We start from the raw sequence: 23039 nt of genomic DNA, 5'->3' as shown, positions 1-23039 counted from the left end.
TTACCAGGCTAGTCAGGCAGCCCTCCTACCCAGTGCTCCTCAAAGTACATACTTCTGAGATTTTGTTAAAGTGCACATTTAGATATACCAGGTCTGGGGTGAGACCTGAGCGCCTGCATTTCTAGCAAGCTCTCATAGTGACCTAAGGTGTAATCTGTGGGCTGTAGAGTTAGCATCACCAGGGAGTTTGTTAGAAATGCAGATGCTTAGGCATCACCCCAGACCTACTGGATCTGAACCTGAATTTTAACACGATCCCACCTTAACATTTGAGAAACACTGCTCCAACCATTTAATAAGCCCACTGTATAAATTATGGGCAGGGGTCCTGATGGGGCTTGGGGTTGGAAAGTAAGTTCAGGTGGATTTCCTGTTCCCTTTTTCACTTCAAACTTCTGGGTATCTTCCACAATATAGCATTTGACACTCAAATAAAGACACAGATGCCTGTTTGTTCATCCATTCAGTTAAATGATGAAATTGTTATTGCCCATCCTGGATGGCCAGTGTCATTAGACATGGGGACTTGCCTATCAGCTCTTTGCATTTCCAGGGAGCTTCATTCTAGATAAAAAAATTTGAGCAAAAGAGACATCGTAGTGTTTGAGCATGGCAGAATGTTTAATGCATTTGGAATGAGGACTGGAGGAGATCAGAGTTTCTGTTTCCTTATCTGTGAAATGGAGATAAAAATACCATCTGTTCTAGCTTTCTTTATAGTCTTGTTGTGAGGAGCTTTGAAATCTACATGTGAAGGAGCTTTGAAAACATAAAAGTGTTCGTGAGATTTCAAAACAGTTTTAGTGAGAAAAAAAATCATCTATGTTTTAGTGCTGAGGAGTTCTGGGTTCAAAATTTAGCCTTACTTTCTACTAATTTTGTGATTTTTGCCAAATTACTTCATCTAGCTGAGCCTCAATTTCTTTTTCTCTTAAATGGTCATAAAAACATCCACCATGTAAGACTATAGTAGGGATTAAAATGTTAATAATTGGGGCACCTGGGTGGCTCGGTCCCTTGAGCCTCTGGCTCTTGACTTCCGCTCAGGTCATGAGCTCGTGGTTCATGGTTTCAAGCCCCACACAGGGGTCTGTGCTGACCAACGCAGAGCCTGCTTGGGATTCTCTCTTCTCTGCCCCTCCACCAACTCATGCATGTGTGCGCTCTCTCTCTCTCTCTCTCTCAAAAATAAAATAAACATTAAAAAAATAAAAAATAAAATGTTGATAATACATGTAAAGGATCTGGTACATAGTAGAGTTTAATAAATGGTAGCCAGTAGTGGCACATTAAGGGACTTGGTTGAGACATAATCCTCCAAAGATGATTGTTTTCCCCTTCAGTCAGCCTTTTACATTGAGGCAAAAAGAAAGAGTGACTTTAAAGCTGGTTGAAAGTCTGAATAAATACCCATGTGGTTCAAGAGACTGATGTCTTGAAGTTCATTATCTAAGTATCTCTGGAAGAAAAATCTCCAAACTTCATGAGATTTTAATATTTACTGAAGTATTTGTGAGTACCAGCCACACTGCAGGGTTTTGTGACAAGGATTTGCTATGATTATTCTGTCTCATTCACACACTCTCATCAGAATGGAGGCTCTTTTGATGGTGTGCACAGGAGACTGGCAGCGTATGCAGGAAGGTTTCCCATTGGTGTCCATGCAAGCAGATACTCCAGGCCCCAGGGAAACAGCCAAACAAGTGATACTGAGGGTCATGTAAGGTGATGCAAGAAGACTGTTCTGAGGTCCATGGTAACTGACAGCATCCTCATCGTCAGAACAGCAGAACAGCAAGTTCTTATTTGCTGGAGACACGAGGAGGCGGCTGATGGATGATTGCTGCTTTTTTGTCAGCAACTAAGCATTTGTGATACAGAGGAACTATTGTCTATTTTAAAAGAGGAAAAAAAAAAAAAAACAACCGCACCATCCTTTCTCCATCTTCCCAACTTCCAGCTCGTATTTTTATTCTGGAAAAGCACTTTTAGTGCCCTCAGTTTTCTCACACCTCTTTCCAGGTAGAGCCAGCCTTTGGGAAGGTATTCTTTTTAGGGAGAAAGATTGCTCCCTCCTCTCCCTAGGGTTGGCAGAGTTTGTGTGGTGATATCCTTCGTGGTGATATTTTGAAGCACCCCAGGCGTGTCATTTCACAGACAGTCTCAGGCAGAGAATGCCACGGGACCTGCCTTTGAACATGACTATCTTTGTATGGGGCGGGGAGGTATGCTCAGCTCCATGTGAGGAGGAGAGAAAAAAAACAAAAAAACAAAAACGCCGCCCAAGTGTCATTTCAGTGAAAACCTAATTGGAAGAGGGTGAGATTGAGAGGGAGGAAGTGAGCAGACAGAGGCTGCAGAGAGTGGCCAGGGGAGGCATCATCTGAATGATCAGCAGTTCTGCGCAAAGAGCAGTGTGTGAGAGGGAATACCAGTGTCTCAGGTGTTTTTGTTTTTATGTTTTTGCCTGAATAACTTTAGGTTGATTGCATCACCAAGCCATGCTTGAGTGTGGAATAGCAAAACCCCATCTAAGTCGAGATCATGCTCCAAGTTCATTTTCACAGATTCCACGATGGGCTCTTCTGAATCTGGCCACAGCTGTTGGCCCATTTTGCTAGGGCTTGACCCCTGCGTGGATCATTTATCTCCTTTCTGTTTCTAAGCCACAGGACACCATCTTTACCTCCAGCCAGTCTACACTTGTGGTCTTTGGGGAATATGTGGATGGAGAGTCTGGGTATAGAGGTTTCATGAACAAGCAGGAGAGACAGGTTGAAGGGCATCACTTTTTAGAATAGGAGGCTATGTGGACAGAGCATTTGCTAGGAGTCAGGAAACTGGATTTTAATCCTACCTTTGCCTGTACTAGCTATGTTGTTAGGCAAGTAATTTTATCTCTTAGAGACCCAGGTATAATAACTACCACACATCTACTATAAACCACACCAAAATTTTGTAAGGGTCAAATGAGATAGGGAAGAGAGCACTGAAAACCAAAGCTGCATTTTCTAAAATGATAGCCACTAGCTGCATGTGACCATTTGAATTTCAATTCATTAAAATTCAATAAAATGAAAAGTTCAGTGCCTCAGTCACACTAGCCACATTTCAAGTGCTCCATAGGCACATACGGCTGGTGAGTACCATATTAGACAACAAAGATATGGAACATTTGCATTATCACAGAAAGTTTTATTGTACACCTCTGCCTCAGAACTCTAAGGTGTGATACCAAAGATGTAAAGGATGAAGTTAGAGGAGTGATAAATGCTGTCATAGTTGAGGATTCTTGGAAACAGACAAAACCTACTCAAGTTAGTTGAAGTAAAACAAGGGATTTATTCGGCAAATTCAGGGTAAACGTATGGATCTCAAGAGCTGGAATCATAGCTAGGCTTCAAAAACAACTAGAACCAATTCCTAGAAGCTTATCAGGAACTCAAGAAGCCACTCTCCTCACTGTTTCTCTTTTTCTCTTGTCTTCCTTTCCCTGTAGCCACTTGTGCTGTGCTCTCTGTTTCTCTTTGTGTCAATGACTTTTTCCTTTCCTCTCCTTTTTCTTCCTCTCCCCCCCCCTCCCCATTCTCCTTCCTTCCTCAGCCTTCTCTCCTCCCTCCCCTCTCTGCAGACCAGCTTTCTTAGCTGCGCTGCATGCGGTCCAAATAGGGCTCAACCAGGCCCAGTTTTCATTGTTTCTCAGGGACAATGCCTAACAAAGGCTGGGTTCTGATCCTAGATTCCCAGGAGAGACATTAGCCAGTTTGGAATGATAGCCACCCCTGATCCAATCAGCCATATTTAGGAGGATGGGGTAGTGATTCTATGCTTCCTCAATAAAGGCAGTGGGGAGTAGGACAGATGCTGTAAAAAGGAGCATAAAAGGCATGGGGATGGGGCATTGACTAACATGTTCATGTTGACACCTTGGAGAGTTCATTAACCAATGACCACACAGGGAGGAGTTGCCAGAGATTTGACCAAGGCCACGAAGAAAAAGAGTTATTTGCGTGGTTTGAATCATCATCACAGATCCTTGGGGGTTTGGTACCCTCAACATCCTTATACTTGGATGGAAGTAGGTACTGCCAGAGCAAGGTGGAAATCAGATCTAAGCGTTTGTCATTTCTTAAATGCAAACTGTGTACTAGTAAGACCCTTTTCTCTTCAGCCTTTAGGAAGAAACATGAGGTTCTCTTGGAAACTATTCAAGAGGAAGATGGAAGGGGCCATTTAAAAGCGATTAAAAGCTGCAGACCGCAATACTGGGGCCAGAGGGCTGGCAGTGGAAAACCCTGCTGGGTTGTGACCTCTCACTGAAAAGTTCCAGGTGCCTTTTTGCTTCCTGCAAAAGAAAAGAAGAGAAGGAAAAGACCATGTCCATAGCCTTGAAGCAGGTGTTCAACAAGGACAAGACCTTCCGGCCCAAGAGGAAATTTGAACCTGGCACACAGAGGTTTGAGCTCCACAAACGGGCTCAGGCGTCGCTCAACTCAGGCGTGGACCTGAAGGCGGCCGTGCAGCTGCCCAGTGGGGAGGACCAGAACGACTGGGTGGCAGTGCACGTGGTGGACTTCTTCAATAGGATCAACCTCATCTATGGCACCATCTGTGAGTTCTGTACCGAGCAGACCTGCCCTGTGATGTCAGGGGGCCCCAAATATGAGTATCGCTGGCAGGATGACCTCAAGTACAAGAAGCCAACTGCCCTGCCAGCTCCCCAGTACATGAACCTCCTTATGGATTGGATCGAGGTCCAGATCAACAATGAGGACATATTTCCAACATGCGTGGGTAAGTCCATGACCAGCTTCTTGCTTGTTTTGGTGCATCCCACCCAAGCTCAGAAAGTTTGCAGGGGCTTCTTCTAGGGTCTGTCCTTGAATGCTGGGTGGCACCCTATCAGTGTTTCCCTAACATCCATCGTACTTGCAGTGTCTTTTTTCAGATCTAAGAACCTCCTTGAAATTAAAAAAAAAAAAATCATTTGTGGACTACTTACAATTATTTTGTGGACCTCAGTGGTATAGGTACCACATGCTAGAGAGCATTGCCTTGCTGAGATGTTAGATTTGATCTTGCTGGTTTCTTTAGGACTACATTCCAGACTCACCCAGTTAGCCATGTAGAATTTTCACTTTTTGGATAATTAACTAAAGTTACATTAACTCTGGTGCATTTATTGGTATTCATCTCTCAGGTTAAGGAATCCCAGTGTGAGAATGCATGGATTTGTTTGGGGATCAAGCAAACAGGGGTTGGCCTTCTGGGGAAATAAAAATCCTGGCATCTGTTCTTACCACTCCTGATCATTTGTTATTAATTCCAGGTTGTATTAGTAACTCTGGACCCATGTGTAGCTGCTAGACCCACTAGAACTTGAAATGCAAATGCTTTCATTTGTGTGGTGCTCTGAGCTATAAAACTCTTCAAGGGGAAGGACCAAACCTTATCTCCCTTTTATATTTCTTTATGCTGCTGATAATTGGATTTGCCATGCACCGACAGGCTGAATTTAAAGTTCAGGGGGGTTTTAGGCATCAGATTCAATAGGAATGAGCCACCTCCTATGTGTCTCCAGTGTCTAGCACAGTGCCCTGGAACTTTGTAGGCCCTCAGGAAATATTTGTGGAATGATTGAAAAAATACTTGTGCTCTTAGACAGTAGTATTAAAAAAGCTCTGAGATGGTTGGGATATAAAAGAAGCATTTGGAGCACATTGTTGAGATCACCTCTAGATGGGATGTGTGTATCCCCCCTGTGGTATATGGAAGTTGAGGTGGGGCGTATGGAAGTAATTAAGCTAAACCGGGCTGGGAGGGGAGTGTATAAATTGATTAGGGCAGTATGTGCATCTTGAAATATTCAGCACACACACCAATTTGCTCAGAATCACTGTATTGCCTTGATTTGCCCAGCTCTCTCATGCGCTTGCCCGATGCTGTCCCTTGCTAGGGAAGGAGGTGGTGTGTGTGGTAATGCAAACTCCCTTGGCTCACCAGCACAGGAGGAAGAAGGCAGGGTTCAGAAACTCCCCTGGCCGTATCATAGGCAGCTTGGAAGGGGTGGGAATTTCTTAGGTTCGTGGTTTTTGTACTTTCACTGGCTGGCAGAGGCTTCTTTTTTTTGCTAGGAGGAGTTTTCCCAACTGCCAATTCTCTGTGCAGAACATGTGATAGCAATAAAGATAAATAAATTTGGGCAATGATACCTCCTCTTTGTCTCTCCCCTTCTGTTTCTACTCCTTGATGCTTTGAACTCTGGGCACTTCTGCTGTCTCTGGCAGCTGTGATTACCACATAGAGTTGGTGACCAGAAATAACATCACAGAACCATGGTGTGTTACTTGAGAGTAAGGAAGCTTCTGGCAGTCTGCTTGGAAACTAGGACATAATAGATGGTTTTAGACTTTCCTTGGAGGAAATCAGCAGATGCCGCCATATCCCCTAGAGTAATAGACTTTGCTGTCTTTTTCCAGACATTTCGTTAGCCATTCAGTGGGCTTGCAGACCGTGCTCACCTCATCAGAGTCCTCTGTTGGCTCCAGAGTACATTGGCGTCCTGAGAGATCTTAGCAGGCGCACCATGGTTTTCTTTCTTTCTTTTCTTTTTGCCCATGGAAAATAAGTTTGGGAACTGCTGAATGAAACCAGTTTCTTTACTGCAGGACTTTTAATATGCTAATGTGCATTATAATTCTCCAAGAAAGGAATACTTTAGTGTGTAGTATTTCCTAATTTGAATGTGTATCTTTTTTTGCTTTTAATGAACACCATTAGCATCTTTTGAGAAATGTTTATCTATATAAGTTAGAGGGGTCAAACATTTGTTTCTATCAGAATTCTTTGGGCCTTCTGTTCAAAATACAAATTCTTTGCCCTTCCCCCTTAACAACTAAATTAGAATATCTTAGATGAGACCTAAGAATCTGCACTTTCAGTAAGCACCCACCTCTCCTCTCTTTAACTGCCCAGAATGCTTTGCATTCCCCCCAGAAACAGTCTATTTCTTACCTCTCTGGTTTCATCCATCTTGTTTGGATGGAATTCCCCATCTTCTCTAACTAGTGAATTGTCATGCCTCTGTGAAGCTTTTCACCCGTCAGAATGCACGCTCCTTAAAATTACGGAATATGTTTTGTTCACTTGAATATTCTAGCACAAAGTCCTGTCTTGGTGCCTTATAAATTGTTGAATGGGTGGATGGGTGGATAGATGGATGGAAGAATGGAGTAAAAATGATCTTTACAAAGACCCAACATGTCTGTAGTGCCAGGGACCAAAAGTTAAATAGATCTGAATCCCTTTATCAGCATCCTTGGAATATCCTGCACCTTGCCTTCACAGAATTTAGTTATCTCTTATTTTTCCAAGATGAAATGTTAGGGGTCAGTAAAAACCACCACCATCCACCATCACCTCGAAGGTCTTCATCAGCATCCTGCTCACCTCTACTATTTGCCCTTGCATAATATTGTTGCTATGTTTTGAAAAAAATTTATCTCTAGGAGCCACTTTCTCTGTTAGAATTCATTTCCTCCTCTTCTTCCTCCCCCTGATTCCAGCCCACTTTTCTTCTTTTTGATCTTTGTACTGCGGTGAGTCATTATCATGGAAATGATCAAGATGTCTGTCAGGATAAAGTAAAAGAAGAATTCTCTGCAAACAGCAGACCCTGGGTGGATGAGACATGGGGAGTTCTGCTTAGCATTACAGCTTTGAATCCCAGGCATATTTCTGTGTTCTTGCCTGGGAATTGGGAGGGGTTCAAACTTCACCTCCTCCCCACTGTGATCCAAGGAAATAGGACCGGAAAATACTGACAGATGTGAAGGCTTCACCCTCAGTTAGGTATTAAAGGATATAAACAGCTGTTGATCTCTACCATTGAAACATGAGGGAAAGAAAAGCTTTCATCGGTTCCTGGATCCTAGTTTAACTAGGATACCCAGACTATTTCGAAGTCGAGCTTTCTCAGTTGGGAGAATACCAAACAGATGTGGCTTCTTTGTGAACCAGAGTTTCTTTCACTCCCCCTCGATCCCCTTTAGCTTCCTTTGTTAAAAAGTCAACAGATGTCCCTGTTAAAGCTTCTAAGACAGCAGTAACTTCAGAAGCACAGGCCCCCTCCTCCTCTTCCATTGTATCTCCTCAACCACTCTTAGAGATAACAACAGAAAAATAGCCACAGCCTTCTTTTTTATTCTGTTGCCTGTCTTGTTAACAATAATTTTTATGTTCTAGCCCCCAGCTTCTCTGTTCTTGTTATATAATAGGATGTAATATCTTAGTTCTGACACTAAGAAAAAAAGTGAGTGGAAAACTTAGAGCTCCTCCAACTCATGTTTTTAAAAAGCCTCTGAACAGGAGGAATAAGAACATTTAAAAATTAATTACATGATCTCACCTACCTTTATGGTTTATATTAGATGGGTGTCAGGGAAGGAAAGGGAGAGAGGCGAAGGAGGGGACTCACATCTACTGAGCCTGCCAAGTGCCACTGTTAATCTTTAATTCTTGCAATAACTCAGTTAATTAAATATTCCATTTTACCAGTGAGGATGCTGACATTTAAACAACGTAAGGGGCTTTCCCAAGGCTGTACAGCTAATATGTCATTTAGAAGTGAGAATTTGGGGGGTGCCTGGGTGGTTCAGTCTGTTAAGGGTCCAACTGTTGATCTCAGTTCAAGTCTTGTTCTCACGGTCATGAGTTCAAGCCCCGCATTGGGCTCTGTGCTGGGCGTGGAGCCTACTTAAAAAAAAGAAGAAGGAGAAGGGGAAAGGGAAGGAGAAGGAAGTCAGAGTTTGGGCTCAAGAGTAGACAAAAATCTATGTCCTTGTTTCCTACTACCATTCATAGTATGTATTATTATTTTGCAAGTTTTCCTTCACATGGCTAAAGATTTCTCAGTCAGTGGTTTTAGGAAGTTGTTTAGGATGGAGAAAATTTTAGAAACCCCAATTTTGTATTAACTTTTAAGGAAGTGATTTTTAGTTTTTGTTTTATTTTGTTTTTGTTTGTTCCTATTTAAAAAATCACCTCTGAAACGCATTAAGTGTGTGCCCAAGCACTTTAACTGTTTCCATGTTCCATTCCAAGATTGGCGAAGGGATGACTTTGCCAATGCGTTTTGTGGGCCCACAATGACCTGTTACTGCCATTCATTCATTCATTCATTCATTCATTCAATAAATGTTTGTCCGGCACCTGCTGGGAAGCAAGCCCTATTTTAGGCACTAAGAGAGGAAAGCAGAGTTCATGTCCTTGAGCCTTTCCATAATGTCCAGAAGATCTAGTTCCTTTGTACGGTTTTCCGAAATGAGTAGTTTGCTCAGTGGTCAAGTGCACTGTGGGAATAGTCAACATCCCTTTGGCAATCTTTCTCATGAGGCTACAGCTGAGTTTCATCCTCTCTCAAAATATTGTGGCAGGAAACATGAGACTATAAAAATGTCCATAGGGAGAACTTTTCAGACACGAGGTGTCAGGGAACTGAGTTTATAATTAGCCTTTAAATTTTAACTTATTTTTTATTGCATGGCTCCCGCATTTTTTTTTGTTTTGATATAAATCTGTATAACACTGGAAAGACAGAATGTACATCAACAAAATATATTTACGATGTGGTAGGACTAGCACTGGACTTGTAGACAGAGACTTAAATTTATTCAACTGCTCTGCCATTACAAGGTGTTATGTGACATTGGTAGACACATAACTTCTGAGCTTACATTTCTGTTTGTAAACTGACGATTGTAATTCGATCTCACGGGACTGTTGTAAGGATTAAATGAGGCAGTGTGAGTAAAAACACAGAGCCCAGAGCCCTAATCACCCATAAGAGGTGCTGGAAAAAACAAATGTGTTCATTGCTTTTCTGTCTCTGCATACATTTCTGCATAACTAACAACAAAAAATCCTGGAGACCACTAGGCGGTTTCTGAACAGTATCCCTAGAAAAATAAAATAAATGCATTGTAAAAGACTCAACAAGATTTTTAAAAGTTAGCAGTCTTCATTGCTGAATCACTCTGTGATGGGGTTGTAAATACTACAGGTTGTCATCTCTCAAAGACTTTGGGAAATTTCATTGGTTTTTAAGGAGCTAGGTCAAATCCTGGTTTGGGGGATGAACACGTAACTATTTAGGGAAAAAGACATTTGGTTGTGTCTTCTTGCTTGGTTTTCAGAAGACTGAGTACTAAACCTGCCCATGTGCAGTGTGAAACCAGCCAACCTCAGCAGAGGGTGGGCACAGGTTAGCTGGAGAAGAGGGGAGATAGCCTACTAGTCACATCTAGGATCAGCTACTCATTAAAATCAGTGTTGGGCAAGGTTACCTGGATTTGATCTCTCAAGAGGATGGGGAAGGGGTTCTCAGGCAGCTTAGTGCCAAGAATGGAGCCCCCATTCACAAGGTAGCCTTGTGAACTAGCAAGTTTTCCCAAGGCTCTGGAAACATGATTTGCCTTTGGGATCTGAGAAACTGTTTGGCTTTCTAAGAATTTGCAACATCTTGTGTCTGTGATATTCATATCCCAGAATCAACACCACCCTTGATTTCCCCCTGCCTGTTGTATCACATGTTAAATCCTCTCTGGAAAAAGTCCTAAGACAAACCCAATAGTCACAGCAAGGGATGTGAAAATAGACAGGGCCCTGCATCTGATACAAATTGTACAAGGTCCTTACTGATGGGAACTCCAAGGTTCTGCTCTTTTTTCAGAACTTGCCTCCTCTAGATTCTGATGCTACCCAAGTTTGTTCAGTTTTATATTCATGGAAGATATGCAGACACAGCTGAATCCATTCTTTCCTACCCCCACTGGCTACTGGAGAATTGATGGTCCATTGTGGATGGTCACAATTCCTTGCCTTGTTAACGCAATACTACAGTGGCTTGGTGGCTCAGTTAATGAGGACAGTGTTGAATAACCACCCCGACTTAACAAACCCCAAGAGATAGCTCCGAAAAATAGTGAGTGCTAAGAAGCAGAAAGGAAGAGAGGCAGATACAGGTAGCTCAGAGGGCCTGAAGACTGCCCTGTAAAGTAAGGCTAATCACCTGCTGTCCCAACCTGCACTGAATTCTCCATTACCTGTGCTATGTAATTTTAATGGGCCATATCTCAGGTGACAGGTTGTTACATCTCAGCATCAGCTGGGAAGGGAAAAGGGATATGTGATATTCAGTGGAAAACAGAGATGAAAAACAAAAGTTGTACTGGGGTGGGGGTGGGGCATCTGCAGCTTTAACTTGTTGGTGATTGTAGACATGGTGTCCTTCCTTAGCCAACAAAGGCTGCACTGTGGAGGTGAGTGCTGCACGGGCCCGCTCAGAGCCATGCTGTAAGGGATGTGGAAATATATCTGGAAGTGCAGTGGGATGGACCACAGTGACCTAACCAGAACTCTTGCCCAGAACAGAGTATGGAGTTGGAGGGAACAGTTGTACAAGCCACTTGAAGTGAGGAGGACACCCACGTACTGGTTCTGGAATTCCCAACTGATTTCTAAAGAGAGCACAGGTTTACCTGAGTAGGGGCATCCGCACAGCCCTGACACCAGCGGTCTCCAGCTCTACCCTCCTGACCAGTGCTCTGAACTCCCTTTACGTAGGGTATAGATTCTTAAATAATGCCATTTTGAAGGGAGATAAAATGATGTGCCTGCCTCAGATCCCCATGTGTGGAGAATGATTCACTGGCTTTTCCTTTAAAATAACTTACAGGTCTAGGGGCGTGTGTTGTCTTCTGGAGACAGGACCTTTTTGTCATTTTATCTTTAAAAACTCATGCTAAATGCATAGTCTTAAGTGATAATTCTATCCATGTTTTCCTTCACATAATCATTTTTTTCCATTAAGTTTTCTTCTAGTAGAATGGATGCTCTGGGAAAATGAGCCAGTTTGAAGCAGGGAGTAGGGGGGCAGTAAAAAGCAACAAAAGCATTAGTGTCTGTCAGACGTGACTTTGAATCCCAGTTATCAACTTTTACTAGCAGAATTTCAGTCTCTCTAAGCTTATTTTTTCATCTATAAAATGCATCTAACAGAACCTACTTCTTGGGATTATTGAAGGTATTAAATAACATGCTACCTTTCAAACACTCCGCTCAGCGTTAGATATGCTTTAAATGTTAGTTCCCTCAGTATCACACAGTATCAATGTGATGAAATAGACTCATCAGGTAAACTGAGGTAAAAAAGAGCCTCGGATAAAAATCAAGCATTATAGGGGTGCCTGGATAGCTCAGTCGGTTAAGCGTCCGACTTCGGCTCAGGTCATGATATCGCGGTTCATGGGTTCAAGCCCCGTGTCGGGCTCTGTGCTGACAGCTCAGAGCCTGGAGCCCGTTTCACATTCTGTGTCTTCCTCTCTCTCTACCCTTCCCCTGCTTGCGCTCTGTCTCTCAAAAATGAATAAACATTAAAAAAAATTTTAAAACCAATCAGGCATTATATCAAGCATTTGACTGTGGAGTCGATCATCCATGTTGCCTTCCTCTTTTGCTACATCTGATGGAACCAGTGGAAAAAAGGGCAAACTTTTATGGGATGAGATTAAGTTTGCTTGGCCTTGACAGCCAGAAGCAGGAACAGGTCCACAATGGAACTTCAGAAGATCCTTCACATGCATGGCATATGTGGCCTGCACCTAGCTGATTCCACCTTCTTGTTTCCACTACAGGATACAGCATTCCACATAACACTCTGCACTAAGTAGACACCTGGAGAACTAATTACTACTACACAGGTATAGATTGATTGGCCACTGCCATACAGTTCATATTGCAGAACAGATGTATCCCTGAAAAATGTGAAGGAGTTGAATTTTTTGTTACTTGGCTAATATTTTCATTTCTCAGAGAAAGTTCAATATTTAAAGAAAGCTTGTCAAAGAATCCCTTTATGGGGCGCCTGGGTGGCTCAGTCAGTTAAGTGTCCGACTTCAGCTCAGGTCACGATCTCGCGGTCCGTGAGTTCAAGCCCCGTGTCGGGCTCTGGGCTGATGGCTCAGAGCCTAGAGCCTGCTTCCGATTCTGTGTCTCCCTCTCTCTCTGCCCCTCCCCCGTTCATGCTCTGTCTCTCTCTGTCTCAAAAATAAATAAAACGTTTAAAAAAAAAAGAATCCCTTTATTAGGTGAATACCTCTTTAGCGATGTGTCTGATTGATTCTCAGTGCATGCCTCTAGAAGTTAAAGTGTTTGTCTTTGTGGAGACTCAAACTGAATTGTTAGTTTTCTCACAGGAAAAGGAGGCATCGTTCTTGAAAAGAAGCAATAGGCTTTCGGTGTTTCTACATCATTCAGCCCAGGTTCTCAAGAACGGAGAGCATGGATGATTTGAGGGGGAAACTCTAGCCAATTGTAGAGTGTTTGTTTTGTTGCCCACTCCCTGAGTCATATCATCCAGGAAACTGCCAGAAAAGAGAGGCTGAAGTGTGGGAGCCCTAATGCTTGCAGCCCAGTGGAGCCTCAGCATCTGGGGACCAGCAAGCATTACTTGTGGATGACTTCCTTCAGCATCACCTTGGTTGCTGGGCCCATCTGAGGAGTCCTATGAGGAATCTTTCAAGGAGCAGAGGGAAGGCAGTTGTTGAATACTGGGGATTTGCCTGGTATGGCCTCTCATCAAATATAAACCATTCATATTTTGCCATCCCAGAGTAGGGAAGAAAAAGTGGGTAGCTGAGGGAGTCTGTCTTCCCAGGTCTTGGAAGACGAAATGGGAGCAAATATGTCAATGACATACCGAGAGACTGTCTTTGGACAGGAACTGTCAAAATACATGGGATGTGTTTTGATGGCTTTATTTTTATTTTCCAAAAATAGTGTAGAATTAATGGCTGATTGTCAGTCCAGGTTCAAATCTGTTCCTGTCTTTGTGGACTGTGTGACTTGGCAAGCCCTGAATCTCTCTGAGCTGTTTCCTCATCTGGAAAATGGGGGCTGGTAATGATAATATCCACTTTGTAAGGTTATGAGAATTAAGTGTCATAACGCACATGAAGCTCTTAGTGAGTTCCCGGTAGAGAGTTAAGTGCTGAATAAATTTGAGCTTTATTTCCTTTTCATAGTAATATAAAAAGGGAAGGCTTGTGATTTATTGGAGCTTCTAATGCCTGATTACAGAGGAGAATTTCTCCTGCTGCATTCTCTCCACATTTCTATCTGAAGTAAAATTGAGAGAAGTTATCAATGACAATTACAATAGTTACCTTGAAAAAAAATAATTTTTATGGATCTCAGTTAATAATCAAAACTTGAACAACAGCTGAAAGTAATAGATTCCATTTTAAACGTGGGGCAGGAATTCCAAAATTTAAAATACAGCCATAGTAATATTAACGAACATGTATTACCTATTCTGGGCCAAGCACTGTGGTAAATTCTTTCCATATATTTTTTTCTAGACCTCACAGAGGCTCTGGTTGACTATTATTATTATCCCTATTTTGAAATGAGGCACCTGAGATGACTCTCTCTCTCCCCAAAGTATGGAGAGAGCTGGAAAGTCAAACAGGGATGGTGAAGCAAGCAAGTAATAACAAAAGGTGCCAGCCACTGTGCCCCTCAGGTTGGACACAAGGACGCGGGGAGCCAGGGCTGCTCAGCAGGAATTGGGAGCACAGAGCAAAGACCTGGTCCATAAACAGTGGAGCCAAGAAGATGAGTAGGTAAGTCCAGGGGCGCCTGGGTGGCTCACTTGGTTAAGCATCTGGCTCTTGATTTTGGCTCAGGTCATGAGCTCAAGGTTCATGGGATCCAGCCCCAGGTCATCGGGCTCTGCGCTGACAGTTCGGAGCCTGCTTGGGATTCTTTCTCCTTCTCTCTCTGCCCCTCCCCCACTTTCTCTCTCTCCCTCCCTCTCTCTGTCTCTCTCTCTCCCCCAAAATAAATAAAAATTTAAAAAATTTAATAAAAAATAAAATAAAAGAAGATGAGCCCAAAGGAGAGAGGGCAAGGAAAAGCCCCTGGGCTTCTGCTCTCCTCCACTCTCCCACCAGTACTTCCCCTTGTCTTTGCGAAAGAACCTGGGAAATATGGTGCAAAGCGTAGGGAATGGATCTGAGAACAAATAGGCAAGTGATTGACTCATGGAGAAAACAGATAAATAACAAATAAATGGATGATATGATTTTAGGTAGTGGTAAGTTCTATGGAGACAGCTAAAGTTGGGACACGGTATTGGGATGCTGCAAGATTTAAATGAGATAGATGTAGAACAGTGCTTCTCAATTTTTTTTTTTTTTTTGGTCTCTTAAAAATTATTGCAAATTCCAAAGGCCTTTTGTTTACATGGGTTATGTCTATCAATAGTTACCATTTTAGAAATTATAAGCAGGAAGGCTTACAAATACGTATTCATTGAAAAAAGATAATAAACTCATCACGTACTAACATATAAAACATCTTTCATGAAAAATAACATTTCCCAAAACAAAAAGAATTTGAGTAAGAAGAGTGGCATTGTGGTTTTTGGGTTTTGGTTTTGTTTTGTTTTTTTGTTTTCTTGGTAAATCACTTTAATGTCTGTTGAGAAGACAGCTGGCCTCCCTTATCTGGTTCTGCATTTTGATCTATTGTGAGAGGTTGTTTTAAATTCAAGTCCAGGGTCACAGATAAATAGTTGGAAATGCAGTGGCTTTGTGTACCCCTGGCAGGACCCCCCATGAAAGAACCTCCAGGGTCCTTACAGTACTTTGAAAACCACTGATACAGGTAAAGCAATGGGGAAGCCAGTCCTTTGCACCTACTAGGCACTTGAAATTGTGGTTGAATGAATGCAAGTTAAAATTGCATTGAGGGTTTGCTGTCCCTTGTGATAATGGTGATTGATACTGGTGACATCGTGATAGTATAAACCAGTTAGATAACACTGTTCCTAGGGCCCCATTGGTCAGTAGGTCATAAGCTTTGTGGTATTTACAGAAATACTGATGGCATTTCACTTCCATGGGCTCAGTTGCGTAGTCTCCTTCTCACAGACTTTTGTAGGACCACCAAAAGAAAGATGCTAATTACTCTCTGGAAAAAAAAATGAACCCTGTTTTCTTTAGTATTGTGTTCACACCAACCTAATGAGCTACTCCAGACTAGACACTTAATTGGTAGTTCTTGATGCGCACATAGGAAGTATTTTAAAATTTGAATGGAATTGCTGTGACATAATTATTGTGCCATACACTTGAATAGCTGGTGGTAGACTACCACCAGTTATTCACCTTGCAAATTTTATGCAACAAGTTTTCAAGTCCAGGGTAGTGTTCTGTCTGAATCTGAGAGGTCATGAATTTCTTCTCCCATCAACTGGCACTCATTCTTACATTCTTACAGAATGCCAACATTAGCCAACACCTAAGTAATATTTGTAAGCTATTATGGAAAAGAAATTGATTGATTTAGAAAATATTTGCTCTTTTGGATTAGCTGTGACCTGCTCTTTCCATCAGCATAGATAATTGAATTCAGCATTAACTGAGCCCCATGACAAAGGAGACAACCATTAGTCAGGTTTAGGTAGACATGACCCCATTGCTTCAACCTGCAAACGGGCAGATAAGTGTTACCGTCTGCGGACAGACTAATTTTTAAATGAACTTTATAAAATATCTTATGCAGAATGAAATGTGTTTCATTGCTTTGTCAGAGGCAAATCTCACATCTGCCTTTCTGCAGATTGTGTCATATCTAGCTTTGATGTTATGCAGTTGCCATAATGATGTGTACCATTTACTGACCATCTACTATGTAAGTTAATTGCTTTACAAAGTTCACTTGGGTTTAATAACCTTTTTTAGAAAGATGTTTTTTACCTTTTTTCCAAATAAGGAGGCAGTCTCAGAGAAGCACAGGTCACACAGCCTGTAAAGACCTGTAGTAATTTTCTTGACTCCACTGTGTTTTTTCACTATGCCAGGGACCTCTGTGACATGCACGTATGAGGCATGTGCATGCACGCCTTTGCATAAACCCACAGACACAAATATATTCAAAGACTGAGTGAGAGAGGAAAAAAATGAAAGGATAATTTGAAGATGCAAAAAGTTTGGCTTCTCTGTAACACCAAAGCATGAGGCCTTTGCAGAAGAAATCTCGCATGGATGAAGTAAGGTATTTCAAGTCATGGCTTTAATACTTTCTCACTGTGCCTTGACCACTGGGATGTTGACACACAGTATGCTGCAGCTTGGAAGATTGATGCCAGTCAGGCAAACTTCCCATTAATTAATAAGGTGAAACAGATGTTTCAGTGATTTGCATGTGTGTGGTGAGGGTTGATTGTGTGTGTGTGTGTGTGTGTGTGTGTGTGTGTGTGTAAGATTAAATCTCACTGGTTATAAAGAAGAGGAAAAAATAAAAGGATGTGAGGGCATGCCACCTTGCTACATTTAGTGCCCTGTAGTTTCACACTGCATCCCTGAGCAGACCAATATAATACAGTCTTCAGTTTTCAGTCTCATGAGCACTGTGCCTGTGGCTCCCTCTGCCTCCTCTTTTTTGCTCCTTTGTTGTTAACCCTGTTTTCTCTGCTGTAATGCTAGAGGACCTGGGTCATAAGGTAACTATGAGGTCTTAGGAGGCTACATAGCTTGGCATGTAGAAAATGCTTGATAAATATCAACTAACGTGGTTCCTGATAATATTGTCTCTACCGTATATCTGCAAAGTAGTTGCTGTGTCTTTCTCCCACAGAAGAAGCTGCACATGCCAATTAATAAATAGTTGAGGCTCCCAGAACTAAAGACCCTGGAGACCTTAAGACCCTCGACAGGCAGGGTCAGAAGCAGGTTTCTGAATTTTTTGCAGAGGTGGACTTTTCAGCCATGGTTTCTCAGTCACCCCCTCAGACAGTTGACCCTTCAGGGCCCATGAAATTGTTTTTAGACCTAAAACGTGTTGACTGTTAAAATAGCCATGGAATCTGACTGCCTTTATCAGTCTATGATGACTCACGGGGCTGATTGGACCTGATGTTATTTCAGGTGTCACAGGTATATGTTTCACCTCCTGCAGCTCCCTGGCCTCCCCGCGGTGCTATCCAGCAGCTGGCCTTTGAGCGAGGTCCACGGGGGCACTCTGTCAGCTCATGAGAAATACGACCAAAAGCAGGGCTCAAGTTTTTCAGATATAATAGGGTAGCCCTTTCCAAGACCGTTTGAAAAGGGGATGTTATCAAAGTGAACCTTTTAAACTATCCAAAATTGATCTATACGGACAGGTTTCTTGAAAAAGCTAGATTTCAGAACTAGGTTCGGGGTTATTAATTCAACAGCTATTTATTAAACACCTCCATATTCCAAGTACTGTATTCATCAGTGGGATACATGCCTACCTCTCAGGGTCTCCTCCACACCCCTAAGAGCCAACAGTTGGAGCATTTCACCCACCAGAGGCTCTGTCTTCCCAGGTTTTAGTGACTGTCTGGACTCTCCTAATGTTGTTTATCAGGCTGACCCCACACTCCCAAATTCCAAGACCAGGAAGCGAATTCTTTCCCGGAGTTCTACCTTGTACCCCAGTCACAGACTGGCATCTCACCTGTCTGCCCAGTTGTGCCCATATTGGAGTCACTTTGGGTGTCCAGGCTGATCACAGGATCCACACTGCTTGATGCCATCCCCTCCCATGCTGACCGCTGGCCAGCCCCTGGTTCCTGTGCCACAGCACTCTGCCATCTGCTGCCGCTCCATGGGCTGCCTCCCGCTAAATTTGCCCCAAAGCACCTGCCTCATCCTCACAGATCTCTCGGGGGTCCTAAACCTCATGCTGCTGAAGAGGGCATCCTACCATCAACTTAGCAGAAGCTCTGAAGCCAGACACAGCTTCAGGCTGGGCACTGTGCTTTGAGCAGGGAGCAACTGAGGCTCGCAGGCTGGGCAGGAATGGGCCTCTGAATCAAGCTTCCTCTAGCTGATACCGCTCAGGCTTTTTCTTTTTCTTTTCTTTTTAATTTGTTTTAATGTTTATTTTTGAGAGAGAGAGAGAGGGAGAGAGAGAGCAGGGGAGGGGCAGAGAGAGGGAGACACAGAAGCTGAAGCGGGCTCCAGGCTCTGAGCTGTCAGCATAGAGCCTAATGCTGGGCTCGAACTCACGAACCATGAGAGCACCGTCTGAGCCGAAGTCAGACGCTTAACCCACTGAGCCACCCAAGTGCCCCCTGCTCAGGCTTTTTCTAAGGTTAAAACTCTGCTCCTCTGCCGGAGCTGAAGTGTAGTAAAAGACTGAGTGGCTAAGAGATGGTGCAGCCCCTTCTTTTTTTTTTTTTTTTTAATTTTTTTTTTACATTTATTTATTTTTGAGAGACAGAGTGAGACAAAGTGAGAGTGGGGGAGGGGCGGATAGAGAGGGAGACACAGGATCGGAAGCAGGCTGCAGGCTCTGAGGTGTCAGCACAGAGTCTGATGTCGGGCTCGAACCCACAGACCATGAGATCATGACCTGAGCTGGTTGGATGCTCAACCGACTGAGCCACCCAGGCACCCCGGTGCAACCCCTTCTTTACAAGACTTCCTAGTGCTCTCAGCTGTTATGCTGTTATGTTACTGCTACGGCTGCCTGTGAATGTGGCATCCAATAGGCAAATTCACTTGTGTCACAGTGTCTTAATGGTATTGCAATGAAATAAGAAAAGGAAAAATGCCTCTGACATATTGCATGGGAGGGCCTTATCAAGACGCTCCATTCATCTACTCCAGCAGTCCATCTCCTTAATTTAAGAAATAGCAATGTGATTTCTGTTCTTCCACAGCTTCTAGATGTGTTTTTGTTTTCAGTGGGCTTTAACAAAGTCATTATCCCATGCTTTAAGAAAAAGCCTCCAGGGGGGCCTGGGTGACTCACTCGGTTGGGCATCCAACTTTGGCTCAGGTCATGATCTCGTGGTTTGTGAGTTTAAACCCTGCATCAGGCTCTGTGCTGACAGCTCAGAGCCTGGAGCCTGCTTCTGAGTTCTGTGTCTCCCTCTCTCCCTGCCCCTCCCCCATTCATGCTCGCTCTCTCTCTCTCAGAAATAAATGAATATTAGAAAAATGTTTTTTAAGAAAAAGTCTCCATACTAAAAATACTTCCAATACATTGTTTTAAATTACATGATTTAAAAAAAAAACTAAAAACTAAAGTCTTTTTTCATTGGAGAATAAGCAGTTTCAGATAGAAGACAGGCAGATATTTCCCTAAGGATGATTCTCCCTCTACTGCATAGTTCACTGCTCATAGATAATGCTTGTGACAAATGGAGGATGCATCAGTGGATTTCAGAAGGAAGGGATCTGGTGACAGTGTTATGCACATTGTAATGGTTGAAGGGAGATTTTTATCAGAAATGACTATTGTTTTTTTCCCCCATCATATGGATCATAGTTGTCAATGATTAGTAGATAAATAGGTTGCATATAAATAAATAAACAAATCTGATAAGAGAGCCATGGCTAGTGTCCAATAAAATAAGACAGTTGTCCCAGTGCTATTAGCAAGGGCTTGAAACTCATAAAGAGGACTAAAGTCAACAAATACCTTTATAATTATATTTTCTTCCTAATATACACAATTTACAAATATGTACAAATATACAAAATACAAATGCACACACACACACACACACACACACACACACACAAAGTCTGCAACAGGGGGAGCTCAGAAGTGATATTTAAGGTGAGTCTGGATGGCGAGTGGGATTCAGCAATGGTGAGAGGGGACGGGAGGGGGATGGTTTGGTCAGAAGGAGAGAGCCATGTGTGTGGAGGCTCTCAGGTGAGAAAAGTGTGAGTGTGAGTGCAGATGTGAGTGCCGCATAGTGAGTGAGGCAGGAGTGACACAGGATGAGTTCGCAGGGGCAGCAGGGCCTTGGAGGCCATGCACGAGAACACAGAGGTCCTGAGAAGAACTCTGAGCTTTATTCTGTGGTCTTAGGAAGCCTCTGAAAACAGATACGTGAATGGTGAGACTTGAATGTTAAAAGAATTTCCCTGGCCACAAGCCAGGGAGAGGGAAGGATGGATGCATGGAAACCAGCCGGGAGCCCATTGCAGTGGTCCAGATAAGAGACAGTGTGGGCTGAAACTCCAGTGTGGAGAGAATATGGTGGATTGAAGACGTTTAGCAGGGAGAATCAGTGATGGGATATCTGGGGATAACGCAGGGAATAAGAGTAAGGGTCACTCCTAGGTTTCTGGCTTGAGCACTGAGTAGAGCCACTTAGTGAGAATGAGAATCTTGGAAGAGGAGTTTTGGGGGCTGGAAGTTTGGATGAGCTGATTTTGAGGTGCCTCTGAGACATCCAAGTAAGAATATGTACCAGGCTAGTGGAGATACAGGTCTGGGACTCGGAGGACAGGTGGGCCATTGAAGCCATAGGGCATTGAACCCATAGCTGTGGCTTCACCTAAGGGGGGAGTTGAAAGTATAAGGAAAAAAGTCCTAGGACAGAGCCCTGAGGGACCTCACAGTTAGCGGGGTGGGGCACAGTCGGGGGGGGGGTATGTTGGTAAAGGGGTTGGAGAAGTCAGAGTTTAGGAAAACCAGGGACGTGGTGTCACCAGAACAGAGGTGGGGAGTGCTGTAAAGAGTAGTGCCTTGAAAGGTTAAGATAAGCACAGAAAAGGCCAGCACATCACAGATCAACAGAACGAGAGGGGCAGGCAGCAGTCCAGGGGAGGCAAAAACACTTAGAAGGCAGCCCTCTTCTCCTGAACAGGTTCCGATCCACATCTGTGCCTAACAGAGCCTCATTAGCTCCAAATCCCCTTTCCAAGGCAGAGTCCGTCTGTCTAGGGGGGAGGAGGGAGAGACACGAAGCTGCCATGCATCTCCAGAGAGGCCGAATGAATAATGTGGGTCTTGACTTCTCAGTTCCGTTTCTCCCCTCATGATGCTGGACCGTTCCTCCCACCCTCGTTCCTTTCCACCAAATTGCCTGCATTCGCTGTGCTCACTCAAATGGTTTTCTTTTGTTCAATCCAAAGTGCCTTGGGTAAGCCAAGAACTCTGACCCATAGAGAAAAGGCTGCTTACCCTCCGCAGGCTCCGTGAGAGGTCACCCTTGGCAGTGATTCAGTAGCTTAGCAGGTTTACTGCCATAGCCTGCAGTTCCTACACCATAAATTACGAAGCCCATGCACCTTCCACATGCACGGGAAAGGCTTCATTCTCATCTATAAATCACAAGGATTCTAAAGACCTTGACGATTCACAGCACAACCTCCCTCCATTCTTTCACTTCCAGGAATATTTTCAGACTTGATTAACTGGAAGGCTGGAGATGGGGCTTTGCAGGCTCATTTTCGGTATCCTTGGCCATATGAAGAAGTGAGAGCAATACCTCTCTTTTTAGGGCAGAAGACACAAGGTTGGTTTATCTCAGAGACTTTTTGCATCTCTGATTTCTGTGACAGTGAGGCTGGTACCCCTGTTTCCCCTGAACATCTGCCAGCAATTTCACCTCTCTGTGGCTTAATTCATGGGCACCTCCTAGTTTAGAATCATCTTGCTGCTCAAGGTGGGCAGAGGTAAGAGGTGTGGCATGGGACAGATGTGTGTGGAAATGTATTTGGAGCTAAAAAAAAAAAAAAAGGCGGGGAGCTAGGGACTGGAACAATTTGATTTAAAATTTGGGGGAGGGGGCCTAGTTGAAAATCAGCAAATCTGATTTAGAAAATAATTTCCTAGAGGGAAAATGTTGATTTTTCTTAAAGATAATATTCTAAAAGAAGAGAAGGGGATATACCTGGACTGATTTTTTTTTTTAGCATCGTTCTCTATTTCCCAGATGAATCAAAATTTCAGTGTAATTGGGAGCAAAGGTTGGAAAGCTGCTTTTTTTCCCTCCTCTTCCTCTTTTTTCTCCTCTTCCTATTTCACCTCATCTTGACTCCTTACTTTGATACCTCCTGTCCCTGCACAAGAGTGTGTAGAATCAAAGAGGCAGAGGAAGACACTAGTTGGACCCACCCTTAAGTACAAGTTGGGAACTCTGCATTTTCCCCCACACTGGTTTTGGGTAGGAAGGGATAAAACTAGAAGACTTCCGGGGT

The 23039-nt window shown here is 43.3% G+C and overlaps 1 protein-coding gene across 9 annotated transcripts in view; it reads left to right on the top strand.

Moving 5' to 3' along the window:
• Positions 1–23039, top strand: part of MOB3B (MOB kinase activator 3B) — a 231580-nt gene that overhangs the window by 73428 nt on the left and 135113 nt on the right. For all 9 annotated transcript variants that reach the window (XR_008424222.1, XM_019424220.2, XM_019424219.2 and 6 more), the window contains exon 2: positions 4172–4794. Coding sequence is in view for 8 of the 9 variants with exons in the window: in XM_019424220.2 (XP_019279765.1) it covers positions 4377–4794 (418 nt within the window). In the remaining variant the exon portion in view is untranslated. The remainder of the gene's footprint in view (positions 1–4171; positions 4795–23039) is intronic.

The sequence above is a fragment of the Panthera pardus genome, unplaced genomic scaffold (assembly GCF_024362965.1).
Source record: "Panthera pardus isolate Hobbes unplaced genomic scaffold, ASM2436296v1 HiC_scaffold_20, whole genome shotgun sequence".
NCBI lineage: Eukaryota > Metazoa > Chordata > Mammalia > Carnivora > Felidae > Panthera > Panthera pardus.
Note: the sequence above shows the minus strand (reverse complement) of the source record. Positions and strands in the feature narration are given on the sequence as shown.